Source organism: Lipophrys pholis, assembly GCF_963383615.2.
Source record: "Lipophrys pholis genome assembly, chromosome: 5".
Taxonomy (NCBI): Eukaryota; Metazoa; Chordata; class Actinopteri; order Blenniiformes; family Blenniidae; genus Lipophrys; species Lipophrys pholis.
This window is the reverse complement of record NC_137628.1, coordinates 5,964,377-5,988,787: the sequence shown is the minus strand read 5'-3', so window position 1 is coordinate 5,988,787 and position 24,411 is coordinate 5,964,377. Positions and strand designations below refer to the sequence as shown.

The window sequence follows — 24,411 nt, the reverse complement described above, 5'->3', positions numbered from 1 at the left end:
ACCATGAGAAACATCAAGGATCACGTTGGCCGCACTCTGGCTGCTGCCGACCGGAGAAAGAAAGTTACAGCACATATTCCTACTCTACCACCCAAAACGTCGAGGAGATGCTCATATTTGGCCAAGAAATTTTCCTTGACCGTTTTTTTTTTAAGATTACTTCATCACCATGGAGCACGAGGAAAGCTGCCTGTGGTTACCAGCCGGGCCGGAGTAGCTGTTCTTGGCAAAGGGTTGCAGAGCAGAGAGTTTCCACAAGGGAAGCACCCTTTACTGGGTAAGAGAGACGAATTATGTCATAATGGGACCCAGTTGGTCTGAGAAGGACGTGAGCGTCCATCTAACCTGACTCCATCTGGACTGTTTGTAGAAGGGCAGGGTTTCTGTTGTTTTCAAACCTTATAATGATTTAACCCTCCAGTTTATATGTCATAACTTTGGTTTTTATCTCGCGTGTGTGAAGTGTTCCGATTAGACTTAATGTTTTATGTGTGCTTTATTAGAAGTTGTCACATCTTTTGTTGGAATTGTGAGAAAATTAGCTCCGAACATATGCTGCCATCAAATAAAGTACTTTGACACATTCAAATCTGTGTTATCTTATTAACTTGTTGTTCCCCGGATCATAATCCAAGTTTTTTTTCCGCTATAACACATCTTACAACACTAATGGTTGAATGTATTGTAGTGAGTGGGAAGCTGGTTGAATAAAAAGATTTTTATTCATCATATGTTAAAATCAGTGAAAACAAGCCAAATGAACCTGGAGGAAAGCAAAAGGTGTGTATTATAAGAGAAGAGTGTGTTTAAAAAGAGCCGATGAGCTTGCAATGGCAGAACCACTAGTGGGTGCTGTTGGTCGTATTTGTAATGAAACCACACACACATGCAACAATGGGAGCACACCCACATTCTAATGGACAGAGGACTAAGTTGGATTGTTATTACAGTGACTGTCAACTCTAAAACTACCAAGCCCCAGGAGAACATGAACTGAGAGTCATGACACTCTGGAGGCAAACATTTTATTGTCCATCTACTGAGCATGTGCAGAAGAACTATTTACTAGGGCTGTTTCCCCCCGTCTCCACTGACACCGAGTGTGAGCATTTTTAAAAAGTTGTATTTTCAGTGGCTCCGTCGTGTGAACGAGCCCTCATATAAGACACCTTGCTTTCATAAAAGTTTCACATCCTTTCCCCCTTGTATCAAGTTTCGTCTCAGTTCTGTAGCAATAATACAATAACTGTGAATAGGAAGTTTTCTCCGGTTAGATTCCCCATCAATTCTCACTTATCTTATTAATAGGCTTGAAAAAGGGCTCCAGAAAACCCAAGAGTCAAGCTGTGCCTGGCTTAGAGCGGCGCCGGAGACAGACATCACTGCGCGTCGAAATAAACACGGCGACAATATGGCTTTTGTTGCTCGAAGGGAGCGGGAAGGGGAAAAGAAAAGGGAAAAGAAAAATCAGCAGAGGGACCTTTGTCAAAACAAGCGATGATACACTCGCACACTAACGGGCCGCGCGCTACTCTCCGGGATGACATAACCCCGATGTTCCACTGCAGCACAAGAAAATCCATGAGTGAGCTAATACATATTTGTTAGTGGGAACGAGGCTCTGCCAGAAGTCACGTTTCCACGTGCGGTACCACGCTTTCCTACAGGCTTTCCCTTCTGAGGGGAAAAAAAAAAAAAAACACACTGAGTAAGACCTGGGTCAGAATTACACATCGGAATAATAAAAAAAAAAAAAAAAAAGACTAAAAGAAAATCAGTAGTAATAATAGTGGAAGTGATGACCAAACATGGACACTAATTCAATTCAAAAACATGTGAAGAGCTGCTGTGAGGCTGCAACACGTGACGGAGACCTTCTGCTTGCACCCCTCTTTCCTCAACACCGTCTTTCCATTTGCCCCCTCACATTTCTCCGAATGTCCCGTCATTACTTTGTGGGAGTTTTTCACACCAGCTCCAAACACCGAGCTCTCGACTGCGGCACATGACCTCATCTTTTGCTCCGTTTTGAATTCTACTTTCATTTATTTGCCGAAGAAACCATCATTTGCATTAAAGTATCAAAGAACGGCGTTTATTAAAACTCCTTCTGAATTCGAATAACAAGAACTCGTGTTTATTAGCATCGTCCCTGCTTTGTCCACACAGAGTTGCAGTGGGCCTGTGGAGCAGAGACGCACAGGCTTCGCTGTCCTACTACTGGTTCATCTGGTTCAAACGAGGGATTGAATCTCTTCAGCAGGTCTTGAATCAACCGAGAGGAAATTTAAATCAAACCTGAAGGCATCCTGAGATGCCACATCGTACCGTCACGTCTTTTATCTCTAAATGTATTTATGTTGAAAACTGACCAGGAGAATTGTGTCCACAAATAGTCATCTGCGATGACATACAGAATCTAGATTTCTGGATGAGAAGCACAAACGTTGTGTTGGATATAAAAGACTGCTCCTAATTAAAATCTGACTGATAAAATAAATCTAGTTTGTTTTTTGTTTTTTTCATTGTGGAAATGTGTTTAAATGACACATGCAGAGCTGCATCTATTCAATGTATGCGCTTATTGAGTCGCGTATCTTATTGTGTGCTTGGATCAATTACAAACTGGTTTCCTCACACTTCACTTATGCCCTTTATTGTGAGACATTGACTGTTTCAATTGTCCTCTGAACTCCGAGTTGTCGATGTCTGGGCGTTTTGGGATTTGCTTTTAGAAACAACTGTTATTGTCTTGCCCCCAATTTACACGAGAAGAAGAAAAGGCAGTGTGTTGACCTCGGATTTGTCCTCTGTGGCCATCAGGTATGAAAGAATTGGGGTCGTCAATGTCTCATATTTAAAATAAGGCTATTTTTGTATCTGCAGAGCAGAATTCAAAGTGCATGGAAAGAGACGTTATCACAGTTCAGTCTGTCTTTTGCAATATGTATTTTATGCATATTGATATGGCAGTAATGAACGATCCTGCAACCCTAATAGACACTCTTTAAATGTTGTATTTACAGCATCTAGACGTCGTTTCTGACGCTTCACAAAGCCTCCAGCCAGCTCTTGTCTCCTCTGCTCTGTTCCTTTGAACGAAATCCATCTCAAAAGCAATTGAATCAAGTCAACTGGACTCTGTCATGCGTCCTGGAAGACCTTTCGTCACTTATCCAGTCGATGATGAAGCCAGTTCTCGACTCAGCTGGCATCGAAACACCACGCAGTTAATTTATTTACACTCCAAGGGCGAGCGCTACAGTTTTCCTGGAGGCGTCTGTGGTTTTCCGACTTGCAATTTTTCATGAACTGGAACACTGGCTTTTCCGAGAAAGTGGAGAACAGAAAGAAGGAAACTATTTCTCTGGGTTATATGGACACAACAGTTACATAAGGTTAAGTTAAATGTCTCGATGAAAGCTTTTCATATGATCAGGTTGTTGCTGCAGCCTTGCCTCTGTTGAATAAGCAATCCTGCACCCGAGTGGGACTTATCTGGTTAAATAAAGGCCCTTTGAAATGAGAATGAAGCCTGAATGCCAGTCCACCTTTAATTACTTTTGAAGGCAGAAGGGAAGGAAACCGACCAAACAGGCCAAAAGAAAGAAACTGGACAGGTGTGTGTGCGTGTGCTGGGCTCATCGTGACCACAGCGAGTGACGTTTACAGTTTCAGTCAAACAAACAAACCCACACTGCCCTGTTCAGTCTCCCTCCACCGGCACATTTCGGTCTCTCTCTCTCTCTCTTTTTTTTTTTTTCTCGAATAAACAAATCCTGCTGTGTCTCTTCAGTCGCCTCTTTCTTTCTCATCCTCCCAGCCCTCAAGCAAATCCTCCCAACACACATAAAAAAAAAAAAAAATTATTTTAAAACGATATTTGAATGAAATTAGGATCAACTAAACAAAACGTCAAACTCAATTCAAAACATCTGGATGTAAAATCTCCAGGGAATAATCCATCAGCACATTCATTCAGCTTGAAATATTTCTGGCTTCAGTATAACGGTCTGTCAAGGCTAATACGGACGCCCAGACCGGAAGATTTTATGAATTCAGCTGCTCCTCAGCAGCTCTCTCGTGTGATCTCCCAAGATAAGAATGCAGACGGAGAACATACAGTACAGTGGTTTTTCCCAACTATGATTCCCACTTTTCCTACGTTTCTTCGCAGAAATTTAGATTTTTTATTTTTTTTTCCCTGTCGAAGCTAAACTGAATCACAGCCTGGTCAAACTTTTTCCAATCCAAATGTCTGTGTGTGGCCACATCCTGAGACTTGGGTGATTCAGGTTTGGCCAGGACACGGAAACGAACGCCTGGCTTCCCGTCAATCTATCGAGCGCTCTCCAGATGATATACAGTCATCAATCTTAGTACATTTCTAATGACATATGTTTTCAATAAATTAGAATGGGCTGTGCTGTATAGGAAAGGTGTGATGAATGAGAATTTCTTTTCTTTTTTTTTTAATGTGAGCCCATAGATATCACGGTGGGAGGTTCAGTGTGATTCTTCGCTTCCTGAAGATATCGCCCCGGATGTCAATCGCATTCAAACGGTCACAAATCTGCATTGGGATTAGACACAAAGACAATTTGTTCCTCTGTGTCGGAGGAGCTGATAGGAACCAATTCAACAAGGATGAGATGATGTTTTTCCGTGGCAACACTGTCGCTGTCGTACGAGGTTCTAGCTACATCTCGGAGATATCTGGCGCTGTGGTTTAAAACCGAACGGTCAAGTGGACAGATTGTAACACGGAGGTAACAAAGGAGAAACATTCGGCGGTATTCTGGAGAAAGAGGGCAACCTTGTACCAGTGGAACTGGAAGTTCGTGGCCTGAGCCTCCTGAAGAAATGAAATAATATTGGATTGGATTGCAGGGCTGTGGAGGAATGACTTCAACTTCTGCGAAGCTTAAAAAAGTCCTTTACGGCTCAGTAGCAGGAAGAGTCTGGAATTAGTTTGGGAACTTATAAAGTGCAATACAGATTTATTACATACATTAAACTCTTTTTGATGATTGTCACAGACTATAAATAAAGACTTACAGTTCATTTCAACTGAAGGCATTGAACCAGCATGAGAAGTGTTTTCATTTCCTACCGATCCCCACAATAACGTCAAACTGCAAGTCATCAGGCTGTTTTTCATTTAACTACAAATCACTAATTGGTGTGAATCAAAGCTTGTGGGGATGGAAGAGTGTAAAGATCCCCATGTGCTTTGCGCTCTTTGTTTTACAGTGTCAGTCTGAAACCCGATGTTCTATAATAATGAGTCCAAAGAGAGCTAACACAGATGATCAACTACACATGTAGATAGAGCGACACCTCCAGGTTACTTAGAGTCACCACTTATTCTAGAGCACCACTGTTAAGTGATGAAGTGAAAATTTGCAATATGATTGTATTCATTGTGCATTACATGACTTATTATTACCAACGTATGTGAGGTCCTTTCATCAACAGTCCAGCGCAGCTGAATCAGTGTCACAGTGAAATTAGTGGACTAATACAAAGTTAGTTTGAGGTCTGTGCTTGTGTGTGTTGCGCAATGAGAAATACATTTGGGACTAATAATCCCTGGTCTGTTTGCTTCTCCAGACTCTCAGAGCAGGAAGCAGAAACACCTGCAGGCGTGCAGGCGTGCAGGCGTGCGTGCGTGCGTGCACTGAGGTGGCTGTTGTTCTCATGCCAGCCATCCGGATGCTCTCTCTGTGCAATGCTCTTTTTCCATTGAGCTCTACTGTGTGTGTGTTTGCATGTCTATGTGTGTGTGTGAGCGTGTGTGCAGGTCTATACGTGTGTATACAATACAGCCCTCCAGGTCCCACCTTGATTGTGCATCCCCAAACAATAGAATTATAGCTGTGACTTTAACATGATTCAAGTGAGTATTTTGGGTTTAATTTACACACATTACCTGCACCTTTGCAGTACACATAACATGCCATCATTTAAATGTAACGTCAAATCTGCATCTGTGCCGTGAAACAACTAAATGCGAAGTGAAGATGTGCAAAGATGCTTCAGTTGGAATAGAGGGATGTTTGGTGGATCAGAGAGCTTGGAGCCATCACAATGGTGCCACTCATTTATAAATGTATAACAAATCAGCTGTTGGTCAGTGATTTAAGTCGCGCTGATATTCATAACTAAATGTTAGTGTGTGTACAGTCTGTAAATGTTTACATCTGCATCTGCATCTCCATCTGGAAACAATACATTGAACAATGACCTCTGCTCCGGACACCTTCAAAACACAAGTGACCGACACTCAGCCTGTCCCTGAAGGTATCTCACACAGACTCAAGTCCTCACTGCTCCTCCACTCAACGTGCTTTAAGTTGGGACGCCAAATGGTCACTGTGTGTCAGGTGTATTCACACCTGTGCTTCCACGGAGCTGATTGAGACTGTTAAGAGACATGTTAAAGTGTCCTCTGAGTGTAGGTGTTCTGACCACAGACTTACTTGGTGCAGTCATTGAAGAGCTCCTTACACGGACTCTGCTCCAGCCTCTCCCGGCACCCAGCGACGACGTCCTGGGGAATATCAGGCAGATGGGCTGCCGACTTCAGGATGAAAGGGACACGGAGACCGAAAATGAAGGACAAATTTCAGCATGATAAATCAAATGAGAGTCGTCTGATTTCTGTCCGCGTGGAGGCATATTCACAACTGTGAGGTGTGTGTTTTTCCAAAATGTTTTCATGACTAATCAAGCGCGGCACGCTTTCATGTTTACGTTTTCCCTCGGGGACCAACGTCCACCTATATTTTCCTTTTTTTTGCACCATTGCTTCACCACGTTCCCACCACAGCCCACAATGCAGTCAGTCAAGACTATCAGAGCATATTTACCTCAAACCTGTTGGTGTGCACCCTTGGGCGGTTGCTTTCACACTACACTCCTTATGTTATGTGGCCAGAAAAACATAATTGTTTGGATGTGGTCGCCCTGCTTTGTCTGGTTTTAAATACTAACTGCAGTGAGGAAAGTGTAACAGCTCACAAAGAGCAATAAATCTGAACCAATCGGCCCCAATTCTGCTTCACTTCACTCAAACTGTACAAAAAAAACATAAATAATTAAAAATGTAATCTTCACTTTAATGTCAAAGTTCGAACTGTATAAAACAGAATGAATTCAAATGACTTCACATGTATGTTGAGCTCTTCTGTCACTTCAGTTCATGATTCGTAGAATTGATTAAAAATTTATTTTTGAAAATTAATTAATATGTAATAACATTTCACCATGTTTAAGTCATGCTGTGTTATACATTTTGTTGTGACACACCGTTTTAAACTTTTTACAGTTAATAACTGAAATCTGCATGTCAGTGGCGAACCCGCGAGAATGTAGAAAGAAAATATTTCAGACAACTACTATATAAAACTTTTAGTTTGGATTTCTTACATATAAACCAACATTTTGCAAGCAGTTTATGTTTGAATCTTTGTTTGATCTCATGATCCATTAAAATAAATGAGCATCAATATATATGCAAATATTCCACGAGATGAAATGTTTTTCCCAATTTTTTCTTAATGGAAGTATGTAATTATTCATCAATTTTTGATGATATTCAGTTTTTTGAGATGCAGTGGTGTTGTAACCCGAAGAGAATATTGCAGTGTGTCACACAAATAACAGAACTGAAACTTATTTTCTTTCACTTGTAATATTACCATTTTATCTTTATGTGCAATATTATTTAAGAAGCAAATAATCAAGTTTTAAAGTCTTAATTCTGCTAAGTCACCAATAAGTAGACTAAAAAGGTTTATAGTAAGGGCTGTCAGGGTGAGTTTGTTTCAACATGCATAATGCAACAGGAGAAGATTGTTGGGCATTTCATGGTATTTTAAACCAGAGGGTTTCATTAAAATTGGCTTTATTTTGAAATTGTAGTCATTTTGTGTAGTAATTGTTAGTATGCTAGACATTTTCATCCCGCATACTCCAACAATAACACATATATGTAATATATCCTTTGCTTTATTCCAGAGTATGGTCAAAATGTGACAGTACTGTTACGATAATAAACATAAAACAGGTCATTTTGGAGGTGGATGGTTTAAATTGCTTGCTGTGAATATTTTTTTAAACTGATGTCAGAATGATTAATGAAGACATGAGGGCGCGTTCTCGTGGAGCTGCAGTGTTTGTGTGTCTTACCCCGTTATTAAAGTATGTGTCTAAAACATTCAGTCCACAGTCCCTCCTCTTCTCATCAGGAGCGAGCTGGTACATGGCCTGTCGGAGGAAAGCAGAAGCGTGAGCAGCCACGCCGGGCCGTGCTCGTTCAGCCATCTTTAATACCTCTCCAAATAAGGCCAGAGAGACACGGGCACCAGCCGGCGAAGAAGAAGACACAGACAGGAGGGCGGCGGGTTAATAAGAAAGAAATGGAAATAGAAGCGAGCGTTAGACGGCCTACGAACAGTGACATGTTAGCCGTGACAAAAACACGCCATCTCATTCGGGCCGGAAAACTGGCAACCGTGTTCACGCTTTCCCGCGTTACATCTGCCACCCACCAGGGCGACGCCTCCGCTTTCGCCCCGTCACACCAGCGCAGATTGTGTTTTTGATCAAATATGGCCGTACGCAGGGAGAGGGTCTGGAGTTCGACGGCTTGGAGGCTCGTGTTTTGTATAAAAACATTTTCTGAAGGGAGGAATGGGACCGGGTCGCGCTCCGAAGCATCGCAGCCAAGATGTGAAGTCCTCTGGGGGGAGGGAAGCCCGGCTCAAAAGTTACTCATTACTTTCTGGGCTGTTTTGTCAGTGGGATTAAGTATGTGCGACTCCCAGTGCTTGAACCGTATGCCCACCTTTAAAAACACTAAAGTATTTTCTCATTAAATAAGCATGATTCCCCCCCCCACCACCCCTTTTTCCTTTCTCGCATACCACCAGGGACCCAGACACAAGCTGGGGCCTGTGTCGGCCTGCTCCCCCAGGGGAACTGCCTCTGACGTGGGCTTGACCTCATGGAGGAGTGCATGGAGGAAGAAGGGGAGGGGTATGATCCATGACAGCCCGTCTAATCACCCCCCTCGCGCCCGCTCCACCCCGCCCGCCGTCCTGCGCTGCTGCCATGAGCAGGCGGAGGACTTTCCTCTCCTGTTTATTCCCGGCTTCACAGCTCTGGTCCGTGCCGCTCTCATGGGAGAAGTCACAGGCAGAATGAGAACACGCCATAGACAAAGACACAGGAGGAAACACCACAGGCACAAGGAGAAAACCAACTTCACATATAAGACAATGTGAGAACACGCAGGAATAACAGCTCCGGCGAAAGTCTTACCACAGCGTCCATGAACTCGATGCAGCGCTTCAGCTCTGGCCTGGTGTCACAGTACTGACGGAATAACAGCCGGCCGATGGGCTGCTTCTCACATAGACTGGTGTAGTCCCTCTCTGCGAGGAGAAACAGAGGAGGAAGCCGATCGTGAGGCGGGAAACAAGAGAGAACCTCTCTCTACATCTTCAATATGACATGTGAGGCTCCAGCTCGTGATTAATTACTTCTTTCATCGTCAAAGTTTCACACAAACGTTCTCTTCCAAAGCCTAAACATGTTTATTTGTGCTGACAATTCAAATAGAGTTGATCATCTCAGCTTAATATGTTTCATTGAAGCACGAAGAAAACACAATTATCAGGAGGGATTTTAGTGTAGTTACTGTTATTGTTGTTTCATATACTTTGTTGCAGATCCGTGCGACGTCTCTCTTTTTATCGTCTTTGCCATGCGTCACTGTATCTCGTATGAAGCTGTGACGTCAATGTGGAACATTTGTGGGCGTGTCGCTTCTTTGTATTTTGTTCGAAATGAAACCCATGAATAAAATATTCACATTCAATGTTATGCAAAACCCTTTGTTTGTTTTGGGATTTCTTTCCCCCTGGACGTAGTTCTGTAGAAGTGGCGTGTTTGTATTTTTGGGGTCTAATTTTTAGCTTTCAGTGCTGCTGGATGTGATTGAAGGACACCGGTCTGAGTAGGTCAAGGGTCAGGTGCACATGAACGGATGACTCGATGACTAAGCGGAATACAAACCAGCTGCAGAGACTGGATGTGGTTATTAACAAGGCTTTAAAATGCTGCATCTTAAAAATCTTGAGATGGGAATGAGGATGATGCTGTGTGGGAACATTAATCAGTCGCACATTGCAGGAAGTTGTGGTTTTAAATGTAGTCAGTCTGTGTTTGATCACTTCTTCTCCATCATGTCAGAATATTGCTCAAGTGAGTTTCTGATTCTCTGTTAGATGCATCTTCAGTTCAGTCAGGTCATCAGCTCGTTACAGAGAGACACATTCACACTGATGGGAATTTTACAGTGAACCAATACTTTCTGGACTGTTCTGGAGTGGTGCACCGTTTGCACGACAACGTTTCATATTTACATTTTCATGCTTGCATGGCAGCGTTTTAAAAACGATGTCCATTTATATTAAAACAGCAGAATCACCGAAAACAATGTAGTTTTCATGTTGGGCCATTAGTAGGTGCTGTCATTTGTTTTTGTAACGAAACCACACACACACATAAGCAGAGAACAATATACTATAAACATTACCGATGGGAGTACACGGACATTCGTTTGAACAGACGACTAAGTTGAATTGTTACTAGGCTGACTGTCAACTATAAAACTAACAAAGTCCCAGGAGAACCTGGACTGAGAGTCCTGACCCTTTGAAGGAAAGCATTGTCGTTATTGTTCATCTACTGAGCATGTGCAGAAGAACTGTTTACTAGGCCCGTGGTGCACATGCACAGCAGCAGCATTTCGCGCGTCTACACGGACACAAGGTCTTGAGCGTTTCCAGAAAGTTGTGTTTTCCCACGTTTACACAAAGACAGAATTGGAGCATTTTCAAAAGGTTGCATTTTCCTGCATGGACAAATATCTGAAAGCACAGTTCTGTAGGTCATGATATGTGTATCGTGCATGTGGATAGCGTGATGAGTCTGAAAAATGTTGTACACCCTTACATTCTGAAGCATTAATATTGATCAAAAACCGAATAAACGACATTTAAACAGAAAATTTGGAAACGAAAAGGCATTTCTTTTCACCGTGTGTTCTCCATGCATGTTTCTCCCGTGCAGCTGGCCCCGGCCTATTAGCACTAATAACCTCCATTTGAGTCATACTTCCTCTTGCACCAAATGAGGAAGAAGACTCAGAACATTTTCCATCATTGCATGAGTACATGTGTCTGCCGATTGTCAGACAAGATAAATGTACAGCCCAAAATAGGCTACACACATTCAAATATGTGTGCATTTATGTTCAGGAGAGGAGGAGGAAGAGGAGGAGGGGTGCTCAAGATGGAAATGGTGGCGACAGCCACAGGACAACCTCCAACTATAAATCAAATCTCTGCAACTGCCGGGCCAGCTGCACTGTTTATCACACAGCATTCCTCTGTGCTCTGCATGGCCGCTCTTCATTCAAACTCAACACTCACAGGACCACAAAACCAAACTTATCACTTTAGTGAGCAAACAGAAGAGTGCAGAGATATGATGGGTATTTTTATTTTTTACGACTTCCCCATCCGCAGCTCGGCCACTGTGTGTTCAAACTGAACAACAGAGGCCCTTTCACATAATCTGACTGAGATCTTTAACTGCATTGCTTTAGACTTGCCTTCAGACATTCGCATTTATCTTTGATCACAGAGAGGCCCGATTGTGGTGGCTCCCCGATCCCACAGCATTGGTACAGTAGTTAATCTGAACTGCGAAGTGTTTTCTCCTGCAGCGTGATCATCTGACCAGGTCAGAACAACAGTCAATGGGTTGTTCATAACTACGTAACTGTATCAAAATGTCCCAGCATGTGGATTTCTGTCAAGTTGGGTCCAAATTAACATGTTGACCTCACTTCAACCCTCTTAGCAGGAGGACGCTTAGGTTTATCCTGATTTTAAGGCTGTAGCATTCTCGAAAAATGTGCAAGCGAGTGTTTTTTGCCTATTTTACAAAGATTACTTTCAAAATCTGCCAAGCAAAAGTGCTGGAGGTCACTAAAGACTCACACATGGGTGCAAAGATCTGCATGCCAGATAAAGTCAACGGTGTTAAAATAAGTTATTCTGATAACAACCAAAGGTTGCACAAAATTTAATGAACATGTGATAACATTAGGCTTTGCGAAAAATAAAACAACATAAATAGAGGTTATTGTTGTTGTGCCTTGAGATTTGTTCCAATAAATAAAAGCACCCTGTCGATTCATAAGAATACTTAAATACCCTATTGTTCCCAATAGACACGCAGTGCGCGAGTGAAACCCTCAGGGGTGCGCATCTATTGGGAACATGCACAGATTTAACAATGTAATTTTCATATAGGGCCACTAGTGGGTGCTGTGATTTGTTTTTTTATTGAAATCCCATACATGTAAGCACAGAAAAACGCACTATAAACATTAACAACGGGAGTAGACGGACATTTGGTATGGACAGACAACCAATTTGGATCGTTATTACGGTGACGCTTAACTATAAAACTAACAAGTCCCAGGAGAACATAGACTGGGAGTCATGACACTCTGGAGGAAACATTGTTGTTATTGTCCATCTAGTGATGCATGTACAGAAGAACTCTTCATTACGGCCGTGGTGCACATGCGCAGTGGCAGCTTTTCAGAAAGGTTCCCCGTTTCCATGGAGACGGAGTCGGAGCATCTATGAAAAGTTCCACCTTGAGAGCCATTTTCAAAAAGTTGTGTTTTCTGTGGTTCCAAGCATCGTGGTCATGTAATCAAGGCAGTTTTGAAGTTCTGTCAGTCTTACAATATGTATGTCGTGCACATTAATGTTAAGGTGCGTTTACACGTAAGCACGAAGTGTTACGAACATAATTTTCCCATCATTCCTGCCACATTCCTGACATTCCTTATGTGGCATAATGCATTTGAATAAGGTTCTTTAATGGGCGTATCGGTGTGTGACATTCCTGATATTTGTGAAACATGTCTTAGGCTGCCAAAAAAAAAAATCTTCCAAGAATAGCAAGACTTGTCTTGATACGTGAAGTTCACAACTGAGCAAGTGGATGAGTTGTGATGCACTATACAGCGTGACAGCATTCGTTCCCCTGCTGCATCCTCCTCTCTACACAACCCTATGGCATTTCTCTGGATGTGGCTCAATCTGGAGTGTGTGAACTGTTCAGCAGCTTATGGTAGAATGACTGGGGCGTGTTTGGAGCCACATCTATACACCCAGTCGCAGACCTGGCTTTTGTTACACCCTGGGTGAACACCCGCGCTTCAATCAGACTGCATCTGGTGATCCTCTTTTCCTCTCATGGGCAGCGCGCTCCTTCACAGATTGAGCCCTGGGCGGCTGCCCACATCTTTCAGAGCAAAATCCACCACTTTATATACCAAATTCTCCCGATTCGCCACATTCCTGACAGATTGGTGAGAGAAAATGACAACGTGCAATGGCGCGCAACACCGCGGAACAATATTGGTGATCATGCGTAATGACTTGTGATGATTTGCCAGCGTTTCATGCCATTACTTGTAACGCATGATAACAGATCACGACTGTCTGTAACGGCACGTGAGGCCTCTGCCCTGAATCATAGATTCGCTCGATTCCTGACTTGTTGTCGTTATGTATAAACACACCTTTACGACAATGATAAATGTGCGATATATTGAGCAGTCCTATGAAAATCTGCCCCTTGTATGTGCAGAGCAGCTGTGAACACTTACATCCTTGATCTTGTTGCTTTGCAAATGCAGCCAAAATGATCTCAGTCTTGCATTGGATTTGACTTTGAACAACTAAGTAAAGCAATATAATAATGATCCTGGTGTAGGTTCAGCAAGGGAGCAACCATCTTGTTAGAAAATCCACGAACCAATTCTACTCTAAAAGATCTCCTTCCTGTGTTTGAGCAGTTTGAGAGGGTAATTATAGTGGATCGCAGAGAGCAAATCTACATAGAGGTTTTATGTAGTTTCACAGTTGTTGGCGTTCAGAGATTTTAAAATCAGTATCCAATAAGGAAGCTTCTTGTTTGATCACGCGTCTTCAGTTCAAAAAGCTCATTTGTTTGCGACTGTGATGTGAAACTACAATTCGAAGACCAGCAAAGTCAACTTTTCCACTCTGGCTCAGATGTAGTTTCAATAGCTTCTCCTCCGGGGCGACCGCGAATCCTGCTTCCTGATCCTGTATTGCATATCGTTACACCGAGGGCTTTAAAGGCAGCGAGCAGAGGCTTTGCTTTACTATAGCCCTCCAGATAAGGTTTCAGACGAACAGGTTTGAGAGCTGGGGGGTGGGAGAGGGGTGGGTTCAGGACAGTTTCAGTCTGATTTGCAGGCTTTCTGGCTGTTTCAGCGGACATCGGATTCCACCATCACGCTGAATCACAGCACCGTCTGTCAGTCACTGAGGTGACACAAAGAAACCGTGGCGCAATGTGTGTTCCCATGTTTCCGAGTAACCGACCGATTGAGCAACACGCCACATGGCAGAATTTTGGGTGATGCATACATCTGTCATATAAATACTCTTTTACGCAAGAGTGCAAAAGTGCAAACTCAGAAAAAAAAAAAAGAAGAATATTACTACATCAAACTTACCATCTCTTAAAGCTGTGGATGGGTAACCTGCACCGTTTCCTCTTTCAATTTCAGCATCTAGTTTCACATCAATAGAGGCCTTTTTCCGATCGGGATGAATTCTCTCCATCGATTCACGCCCCGTTTATACAAGATTTTCATATGAAAACACAAAGCTTTTGTAGTGTTTTGGGTGTCTGTTCACACGAGAACGGTGCTCGGAGCCACTGAAAATACAACTTATTGAAAAAGGCTCCCAAGGCGAAAGTTTTTGAAAATACCCTCACTACGTGAGAAATGGGCGAAAACACAACGTTTTTGAATCCTGAACCACTAACAATGGAAGTTTAGCACTTTCCATGGCAGCTGTCACCATTGAAGCATGATTGTGTGCATAAATGTGTCATTCTGACAAACAATGCGAAGTCCATTCACTATTTCCGTTAAACGGTGGAGGACAAAAGGAAAAAGTTATTATACATCTGGACTCATCTGAACTCTGTAACAGATACTTTAACATGTCAACACCAGAAATACATTTTAAAACACTTTCCTAGGTAATATTAATGTAACATTGTGTTCCAGTTGTCTCTGACCACAGGATTGTTCACTTGGAATTGCATCACTTCCTTCCACACTGGAATAATTTTGACCGATCTGAGCGAGGTCGCTAGAAACACCTCTGCTTTAGAGTCGATACTCATCCACAAGATAAATTTGCCTTTTTTCCTGATGGATGACGTTCTTTTTTTTTTTTCTCAACACATCCGCAGAACTTTTTTTTTTCGTGAGATGCCCGATAACTTCTGTGGCCATAGTTAGTAGCATTTCTGCTTTTCCTCTGGCACGAAAGGCGGTGCAGGAGTAGGAAGATCTGACACTTCCTGTCAGACATTAAGACACGTAAATGGCTGCGAGGACTTCTCTGAAGTTTCTTGCGACGTCTGAACTGCCCTGACCAGAATTACGGTTGTTCTTGTTGTTTCCACCCTCAGAAAACAAACATTTCTCTGCCCTCGCAAAGTATTTAACTACTTTTAAGCCAGTAGGGCAACTTATTTACTACTGGAACAGACTGTAAGGCCCTGAGGTACTTCAGAGGATCCACTGGAAACTGCATTGATTTTAGTTTCAGAAAAGTATCATGCTCAGATAGTAATATTATAAAAATGGCCACCGTACACGTGTAAATACTGTCAGGCCACTAGTTGGTGCTCTTTGTACGCATGCACTTAGGTTAAAGAAGCTTGGATGGTCACATCATTCTGCTATGCCTTTCTTTGTCACACATGCCCGCTCAGTCCCTGTAAGAAATGTCTCCACATATGCAGATCATTGTAGTAATTATTGCTCGAAATATTGAGCAGCACAAACTGCCTGGTATCTGTCATTTCTATTGTTGTCCATCTACTCATACATGTGCAGATAAACTACCGACTACGACCATATCGCACATGTGCAGTTTTGCATTTTTTTTTTTTTTTTTTTTTTTTACACGATGGCGAGTGAAGCTGAAAGCACTGAACAGCCAAAAAGCTACCATAGGTTACCGTTTTCACTTATAAATGGTATCGCATAAAGTATATCGACTTAGGCTGTAAGTGAGTGTCTCTCTCAGACATTTGAGAGAGAGAAACGATTGCGACGAGAGTGTTGCGTTGTGTACCATTTCAAACGAACATGGTAAAAAAACTGTCTGTGCCGGTGGTGAAGTACGACGCAATTAACTGAAACTCTCAAATGAGGCACAAACGGATGAGTAAGACAGTGAATGATCAGCACAAAAGTGTGTAATAGTGTCAAGTGTTGGCCAACGCTCACTACTGCTACGCACCGCCAGCTTTTCGCCGGCATTCAAAATCCCCCTGGTTTCAGGAGCGTGTTGGACAGGCGAACGTTTTCCAGGTTTGAAAGTACAAGATGTGATATTGGAGAGGGAAAGTGAGAAGGAGAGCTGGACGGAGAAGGAGAGAGGTCTGTGGCGAACAAGAAAGTGGCTGCAGCCCACATAATGTAATCTAGGCTTCCTAGAACCACCGCTCACTTGTCAAGGCTAAGGTCAAATGCCTGACATTATCAAGACACAACAAAGACACCACTATCAGTCGCCATACTGTATCTTTCCATCCAGTGTGCCTACAGTGTAAATGGGCTTACGTGTGTATCCTTGCAAGAGTATCTTTCTGTGTGTGCGCCTGCGTCACCAAACATTAAGTGTTTAAAAACACAAGGGGGATTATTTTGATCTCACACTCTCCGATACGGAAATTATGCAATCCCGTCTCTGTAACAGTGACGTATGTAAACCTGAACAGCTGGTACCATCACGTACGCATGCAGGCAGCCTATGAGTCCAGTCTCAGCTTCTTATGAAAAGTTTTCATAATGTGGAGGAATACAAGAGATTCACATTTATGGAACGTGCATGAGACAACGGATAAATTCAAGTTTATGAAATCTGTGGGTGCCGATTTGTGATGCGAAGAGAAAAAAACGACAAGGGACAAGTAGGAGACATAGGGAGAGTGCGTGCATCTACATCTTTCACTCTGCCACCCTCATATCCTTTCCTGTCCTTAAAAGATCTCTCCTCCTGTTGTAAAATAGAAAGACTGAAGGAGAGAAAGAGAGAGGTACAGATAGTGGGAGGGAGACAGAAAGAGAGGGAGGGTATGTGAGTCTGTGGGGGAGGGTAGCGCAGCAATCTCTGGCAGAGATAGCTGTGACGCACTACAACACGCACACACACGCACACACACACTTGCGCTGTGGCATTCAGGGAGCCACAGCGGGTTGGGGGTGGGGGTGGGGGGGTGGCGGGGTGGCGGGGTGGGGGAGCGAGGAGCTCTGGTCTGGGCCACAAAAAGAGAAAATCCTGCTGCCGGTGCTTTCAAGTTAAACCTGGGTGTTGGGGGCAGGAAGGAAGCTACGTTCCGATCCGATGTGTGAACAGACGCGCGTGTAACGTCGAAACAGGCTTTGATATGGAGAAACAACTGCAAACAGATTCCCAGCACACACGCACACACACGGCTTCCTGCCTGTAACGGCGGGTGGAGACGGGTAGAAGCAGGAAGGAAGTCCAATCTGAACTTCCCCCTGCAGACCGACCCACCCCAACAACGCAGAGTGGCAAAGTTATCTTTTCAACGCACACACACACACACACACACACACACACACACACACACACACACACTTACCAATGTTGCGGCGCAGCTCTTCACACTGGCTGATGTGCGGGAGTTTCAGCATCTCTTTCCATTTCTTGCTGCGACCGTTCCGCTTTCCGCCTCCACCTGAGAGACACAAAGACACGTTTCCATCAGCCCTTCACTTCGTCTTCAACTTGAATTTAAGCTATCCCCACATCTGATACCCACAGATCCATCAACAAAGGAAGTAACCGACCGCAGATTTATATTTTCTCCATAAATGCAGTACTTTGATTTTTCACGATTTCACATTTCAAGTTGAACTTAAAAACCCTGCAGAGGTTTGTTAAAGAACACATTTTCCATTCATATACTCATCACCAAGTCCATACGAGCATATTTTATATTTGTTTAACTGTATTTGACGTGAAACATCACAGCAGGGTGATGATCATGAAATAGTTGTCAGTTGCAGTAACTCTGATGGATATTGCATGCATCTTAGATTAAGTACTAATTTTGCCAAATTGTGGATCAAATTTGAGCTTTCCTTCCATAATTGGTGTTTTTCTCTCGCTTTGCAAGCGGAATGAGCCTGAAAAGTCTTGTTCAGGAGGTGCTTCTGCTCCAACAGCAGGTTATCCGTGCGTTTGAAGTGCTCAAAGCTCAGCACATAGCCGAAAGACTGTTATTATGCAGGTAAAACAGACACGAGTCTTAAAAACAAGCTTATGATTGAGGGTTGGTTCGTGAAAAAGACCAAGTCAGCACAAACAGAAAAAAAATTGGAAGACAGTCTGAAAAAAATATGAGGAGACAAAGCATCTCACCGTGCTGCGGGTTTTTAAAATGATAAATGATATACATTAAAGCTACATTTTCCAGACTGTGACAGGCAGTTTTTTAGTCTATTGGCTCTCTGCGAATTATTTATAAAACATACCGTGACATACCAACTGTGACCACTAGATGTCATTGAATGACCACAGAATGAGGCTACAGTACTAAAGTAAAACCTAAAATACCACAGTATTTGATGTGTATTTCATGTCTTTTTTGTTGTTGTTGGAAGCGACTTATAATCGAGAAAATACAGTAAGACCAAAGTGGTTTTCCTTTCCATGACACATATAACAACTGATGCAAACCAATAAAACAATCAATTGCTTTCACACAGTTGCGGATTTGACCCGCTGACGGCGTAATAGATGTGAACCTGATGACACTTGATCTGAGCGGCTCGAAGCGAGCGTCCCACCGAAACCAAACGCAGCGTGCGTGCCACAAGTTTGAGCTGAAATGACTCCCTTTAGTGCAAGAGTAAAGCGCAGATGACTGTATAAAAGCACAGCTCTTGCACATACACAAACGTTACTATTCTGCATGCGTGTGTTTGTGTGCGTGTGTGTTGACCTTGGTGTGACCAGAGGCGGGGACAGCTGGCTCGCCTCACCAGTCACCTCGGTGCGTCGTGACGGAGGGTGTGGTGAAGGATACATCTCGTCACACACTCGCAAAAAAAACCTGGACTCTTGCTGCAGCTCCGTAAAACCACAGATAACCAAAACGGATTACCTCCAACACACACACACACACGCACGCACATGCACACGCACGCACCGGTGTTGGGCAGTATGATTGGCGCACAACACCACGGTTTAACAGACGAGTGTATGCATGCAGTGGAGTGTGTTTGTATAAAAGGCCTGTGTGGAAGCCTCCTTGTCGAGGGTGATCTGAGGTACCTGCTCCTGTAGGAATCCAGATTGAAGCTTTTTATTATCACTACATGCACACATTTACATTTTAGAAAAGCTACAGCAGTTTTACACCAACATAAGCAGAGTATTGGGTGTAATTTACACTTTATAAGACCAAACTCGCCTCTTAATGTTATTGAAGTTCTTGTAATACGAGTTTAGTGACACACTTAACTGAATATTTGATTATTCTTTCTCGTCAAACAACAATGTCCTCAGTCAACCCCTGTAGGGGGCTGCGCCTCCCTCATCTCTCACCTCCGGATGCATGCTACATGTCATCCAACCACTGAAAGCACGTGGAAAAATTCAACCTTAAGTATTAAATCCTCAATTAGAGCAAATGAAATGTTCATTTCTTACAATGTCGTCTGTGTCTTAAAACAGTGAGAGGTGAATAAATATGTTTGCAACGTGCCAACTATAATAGTGCCACGTTACAGAAGCTCGCTGACGTAGAATTAGCGGATGTTTTGGTCGAAGGCTTTATGTTTAATGGCTCATATAAAGCACCGTCATTTCTTAAAATGTGCTTGTTTATTCTAACGTAATTACACAACTAGGTGGAGACCTTTCTTTTCATTCTTAAAGAACAATGTGAACCATTTAATCTAAGCATACACACCGTGGCCGTAGTGAATAGTTCTTTTGCAAATGCGCAAGTAGAGAGACAACAACAATAATGTTTCCCTCTGGAGTGTCATGACTCCCAGTTCATATTCTCCTGGGACTTGGTTGTTTTTATAGATGACAGTCACCGTAATAACAATCCAACTTGGTCCTTGTTTGGATAATCGGGCTCAATTAATGACAAATATCCGAATAGTCGCAGTATTTGGCTGCGAAAGTCAGCTTAGCGTTGCGGCAGGTTCATTTCAGTCTAAAGTTAAAGTGAAATCTGAGCTGAGAGAAGCTTGACAGGGCGGCATCGTGCTGCAGGGGTGGGGGATTATTCAGATGTCAATATTAATATTCGGACTCTGATAATCGGGGCAAAGCCTTGTATTTTCGTTACAAAAACAAACAGCTCCCACTAGTGGCCCTATATGAAATAAACATCGTTTAGAGGTGTTCCTGCCATTGCCATGTAAACAGACATTGTTTTCTAAATGTTTTTCTAAATGCAAAAACAAAGCATTTTCACTTGAAATGCTGTGGTTTAAACAGGGCTTTATTCTAATGTCATTGAACAACTAGGTGCGGCTCATTTTCTTCATTCTTAAATTTAACGTGGTCACACTTTTTCTAAATATTAAACAAAATATAACAAGAGAAACCATTTTTAACTACTTGTATTTTTAAACCGCATCTTTCTGCTTTTTCTTTTACATTTAAAACTTTCTTTTGCCGTCGCTCTTTCTAACTCAGTCGCCTTTTTCAAATAGAACCAAACAGTTTAATTGTGGTTTTAAAAAGCACTCAATAATAGCCTAAAGCAAGGGCGGCTAAACTGTTTCAGTCTTTCTACTACCACTCCTACAGCTACAATTACCAGTATATGATGTAATTACTATTTTCTTTTTTAACAGAGATCATTCTAAGAAACATCCAAATCTACCAGAATCTGACAGAAACATGTCTAAATACAGACACGGCTGTTCTTCAGATTTATATTCAATACGTTTCAGAAATATATTAAGATTGTGGAAAATATCCATGGATGAGTTTTTAAAGACTAAATTTCAAACCAGGGTGTCAAACATATGGCCCACAGGCTAGTTTTGGCCCCTAAGTTGACCTTATACAGGGGATAATTACAAAAAAAAAAGCCAAACTTCAAACCGTGAAGGAGGGAATGTTGAGGTATTGTTTTATTTGTAATGAAGGAGATGCAATTTTTTTGTTGACATTTTGTGAAGTTGAGGAAAGTGACACGATGCAAAAATTTGACCTATTTTGTTCATAAATGCAAGGGTATTCTTTTTTTCAAGTTTAATCAAACTTTCCTTTATTTCATTGCTTTGCCTTAAATCAAAGGAAAGAACATTCAAAACTGTGCTTATTCATTTATCATTATTATGCCGTTATTCTACTGGTCTGACCCACTCTCCAGTGACATTGTGTCTCCGTGAACTGAAATGAGACTGAAGCCTCCGATCTCAAACTCTCGCCTTGCATGCCCACACATGGCGGTTCGGTGTAACACATGAACTTTGCAAACCAGCTCGAGTTCAAGCGAGCCACACAGGCCAGCAGTTGGATGAGGACAGAAAGGGAAATCCTCTGCCCCCAAGTTCAGAGACACCAGCTGGCCGGCGGTGACGGGAGAGTCCGCCTGGTCAAGCACCTGCTCACCGACACACGGGGGCAACGGGCACGCTGTAACCTCCAGGAAAACATCCTCCTTTTTAAATATTACATAATCATATTGTGTCAGAGATCTCGAGAGCCACATGAAGCTCCCCGGCCACTCTGTACTGGCTCCTTGGAGATTTATGGAATTATATGGAACTAAACATTTTCATCATTTATTTGTACACCGGCCTATATTTCAAAAGCATTCAAAATCAGCTAAATAAAAAAATAAAAAAGAACAAAAATAAAAAATAGCTACAATGTCTAAAACAAGCAAAATGGCCAACGTTGCTGGAAAAAGATGTAAAGGTTTTAAACCAATAAAAAGGGTAAAAACCTTTTTTACAGGGTTTAAACGACATTTCATAGAGAAAATGCATAATTTCTGAATTTTCTTTTCAGAAAAGTTTCACTTTTACACAGCTACATTTTGATGTCAGTTTACATGGAAATGGCAGAAAGGCTGAAACTGATGTAGTTTTTATGTTGTGCCAAAAGTCTGTGCTGATATTGTAATGAAACCACATACACACACACACGTGTGTGCAGAAAACAAAATGCTATAATCCATCTACTGGCACATGTGCAGAAGAACTATTTACTATGGCCACGGTGTGAATGTGCAGTAGCGTTTCCACCGTTTGCACCAAATCCAGTAAAAATGGCCAGAAAGCTCTGAAAATGTAATAAAATGTTACGACTCTCAGTTGTAGCTATGACGTTCCATAAATACAAATAAAATATCTATACACAGCTTTACAAGGTGTGTTCTCCACGTTTTGAATAAGCTTTATGGGAGATTTTATTTAGGTATAAGTGTGGCTAAAGGATGCAGATCCCTGTACTATGTCCTCTAAACCAGAAGACGACATATCTAAACTACAATCCCATGAAGTAAACACGTTTTCAACCGACACAACTCGAATGGCGAGACAGAAGCGAGACAAGTTGTCGCTGTTGGCGAAGATTAAGAGATCCCACCTTGTTGTTGAGGACAGGTATGTTGACAGACCTGTTGGTGACTGACTGCGGGGCACACACGCACGCAGGTGAAACACGGGCGCGTGCACACACACACACACACACACCAAATGTTCTTGCTTCGAGAAAAGTGAAAACACTACAGAAGTGGAGCCATAAGGGGAAAAAAAACACACAAATGTACATTGGCAGTATGACGCTGTCCAGCTGCACCACCTGGTCTTTTCATTTCAGGAGAAACATGTGAACACACACACACACACACGCAGACACACAAGTGCCCAAGGCACACAGTGATTAATGAACATGGTCAAAGCAGCAAATACCACCAACAAATTGACAGAGATTAACTTCTTCTCTGTCTGTGGCTTGCATGGCGAGGAAAATTAAGTGTTGGTTTGTGCGGTGCCAGGAAGAGTTTGGACGGAAAACAGTTTGTGAGAATAACAAGAGACACCGAGCTAAAGTTGGATAAAAGAAAACAGGAGTGAAGACGCTGACAAGAATTATGGACGTTGACAATAACACTGAACACAACACAAGGAAAGGTCTGAGAAGCAAGCTCTCTGTGTGTGTGTGTGTGTGTGTGTGTGTGTGTGTGTGTGTGTGTGTGTGTGTGTGTGTGTGTGTGTGTGTGTGTGTGTGTGTGTGTGTGTGTGTGTGTGTGTGTGTGTGTGTGTGTGTGTGTGTGTGTGTGTGTGTGTGTGTGTGTGTGTGTGTGTGTGTGTCAGAGATGGCTGGGCCACCCCACCCTGTTTAATGTCACTCTGACGTCAAAGCCATGTGTGCAGGCCCTTAATGCAGACAGGATGGAGCGAGTATTTATTTAACTTTGGTTCTCCCCTCCGAGAGAACGGGGCCCTCCATAAACACCGACTTCAGAGCAGCTTCGCTCATTCATGGCCGAGCTGCAGCCAGCGCTGAGATCATCACGTAAAATCTTGAGACCGGCTGGCGCATGTGCGTCAAAGACGAGCTTTGAAATACTGAACCGTCGAAAGACAGAGACAGAGAGAGAGAGAGAGATCCATGTCAACACACCAGAAGGCACGCTGCACAACAAACAACATGCACGCTGCATTCGTCCAGGGACGGACAGGAGTGATACAATAAAAGTCTCTGGTTCCAGTTATCCTGGCCACAATCACCTCACATCACCCTTCTCTTTCTTTGCCGGTGTTTCCTGTCACTCACTATGGTCAGCCCTCCAAAACAAGCACAATGGCTCAGAACGACCACAAAGACGTCAGCGGCCAGACATGAATGGAGCATCCAACGCAACACCGAGCCGGTTTGAACCGTCACTTCGAGGTAGATAAAAGCCGCCCTGTCGTTTCTTTAAAAGTCAACACAAGTGGCATCGGTGCAAAATCTGATAAGGAGGTGGTTTATTTTTAGGGTTGTCACAAAAACTTGCAAACGTCGTCATTGAGCATCACTACTTAAAAACCAACACAGGAGAAGTTGGAGCTTGTGACTAGAACGCCGGCGGTGAAATCCCACTGAGGGTTGAGTCAGGAAGGGCATCCGGCGTAAAGACCCGCGCCAAGCCAAACGGGCAGATCCCGGTCTGCTGTGGAGACGCCGGACAGGA

General features: G+C 42.9%; 1 protein-coding gene across 2 annotated transcripts in view; it reads right to left on the bottom strand.

Annotated features, from left to right (window-relative positions):
• grk4 (G protein-coupled receptor kinase 4) overlaps window positions 1-24,411 on the bottom strand; it is a 56,570-nt gene that overhangs the window by 19,094 nt on the left and 13,065 nt on the right. For both annotated transcript variants that reach the window (XM_080464148.1, XM_080464149.1), the window contains exons 2-5: window positions 17,830-17,925; window positions 9,328-9,440; window positions 8,194-8,271; window positions 6,483-6,583 (exon numbers count right to left, since the gene is read on the bottom strand). In XM_080464148.1, the coding sequence (XP_080320274.1) occupies window positions 6,483-6,583; window positions 8,194-8,271; window positions 9,328-9,440; window positions 17,830-17,925 (388 nt within the window). The remainder of the gene's footprint in view (window positions 1-6,482; window positions 6,584-8,193; window positions 8,272-9,327; window positions 9,441-17,829; window positions 17,926-24,411) is intronic.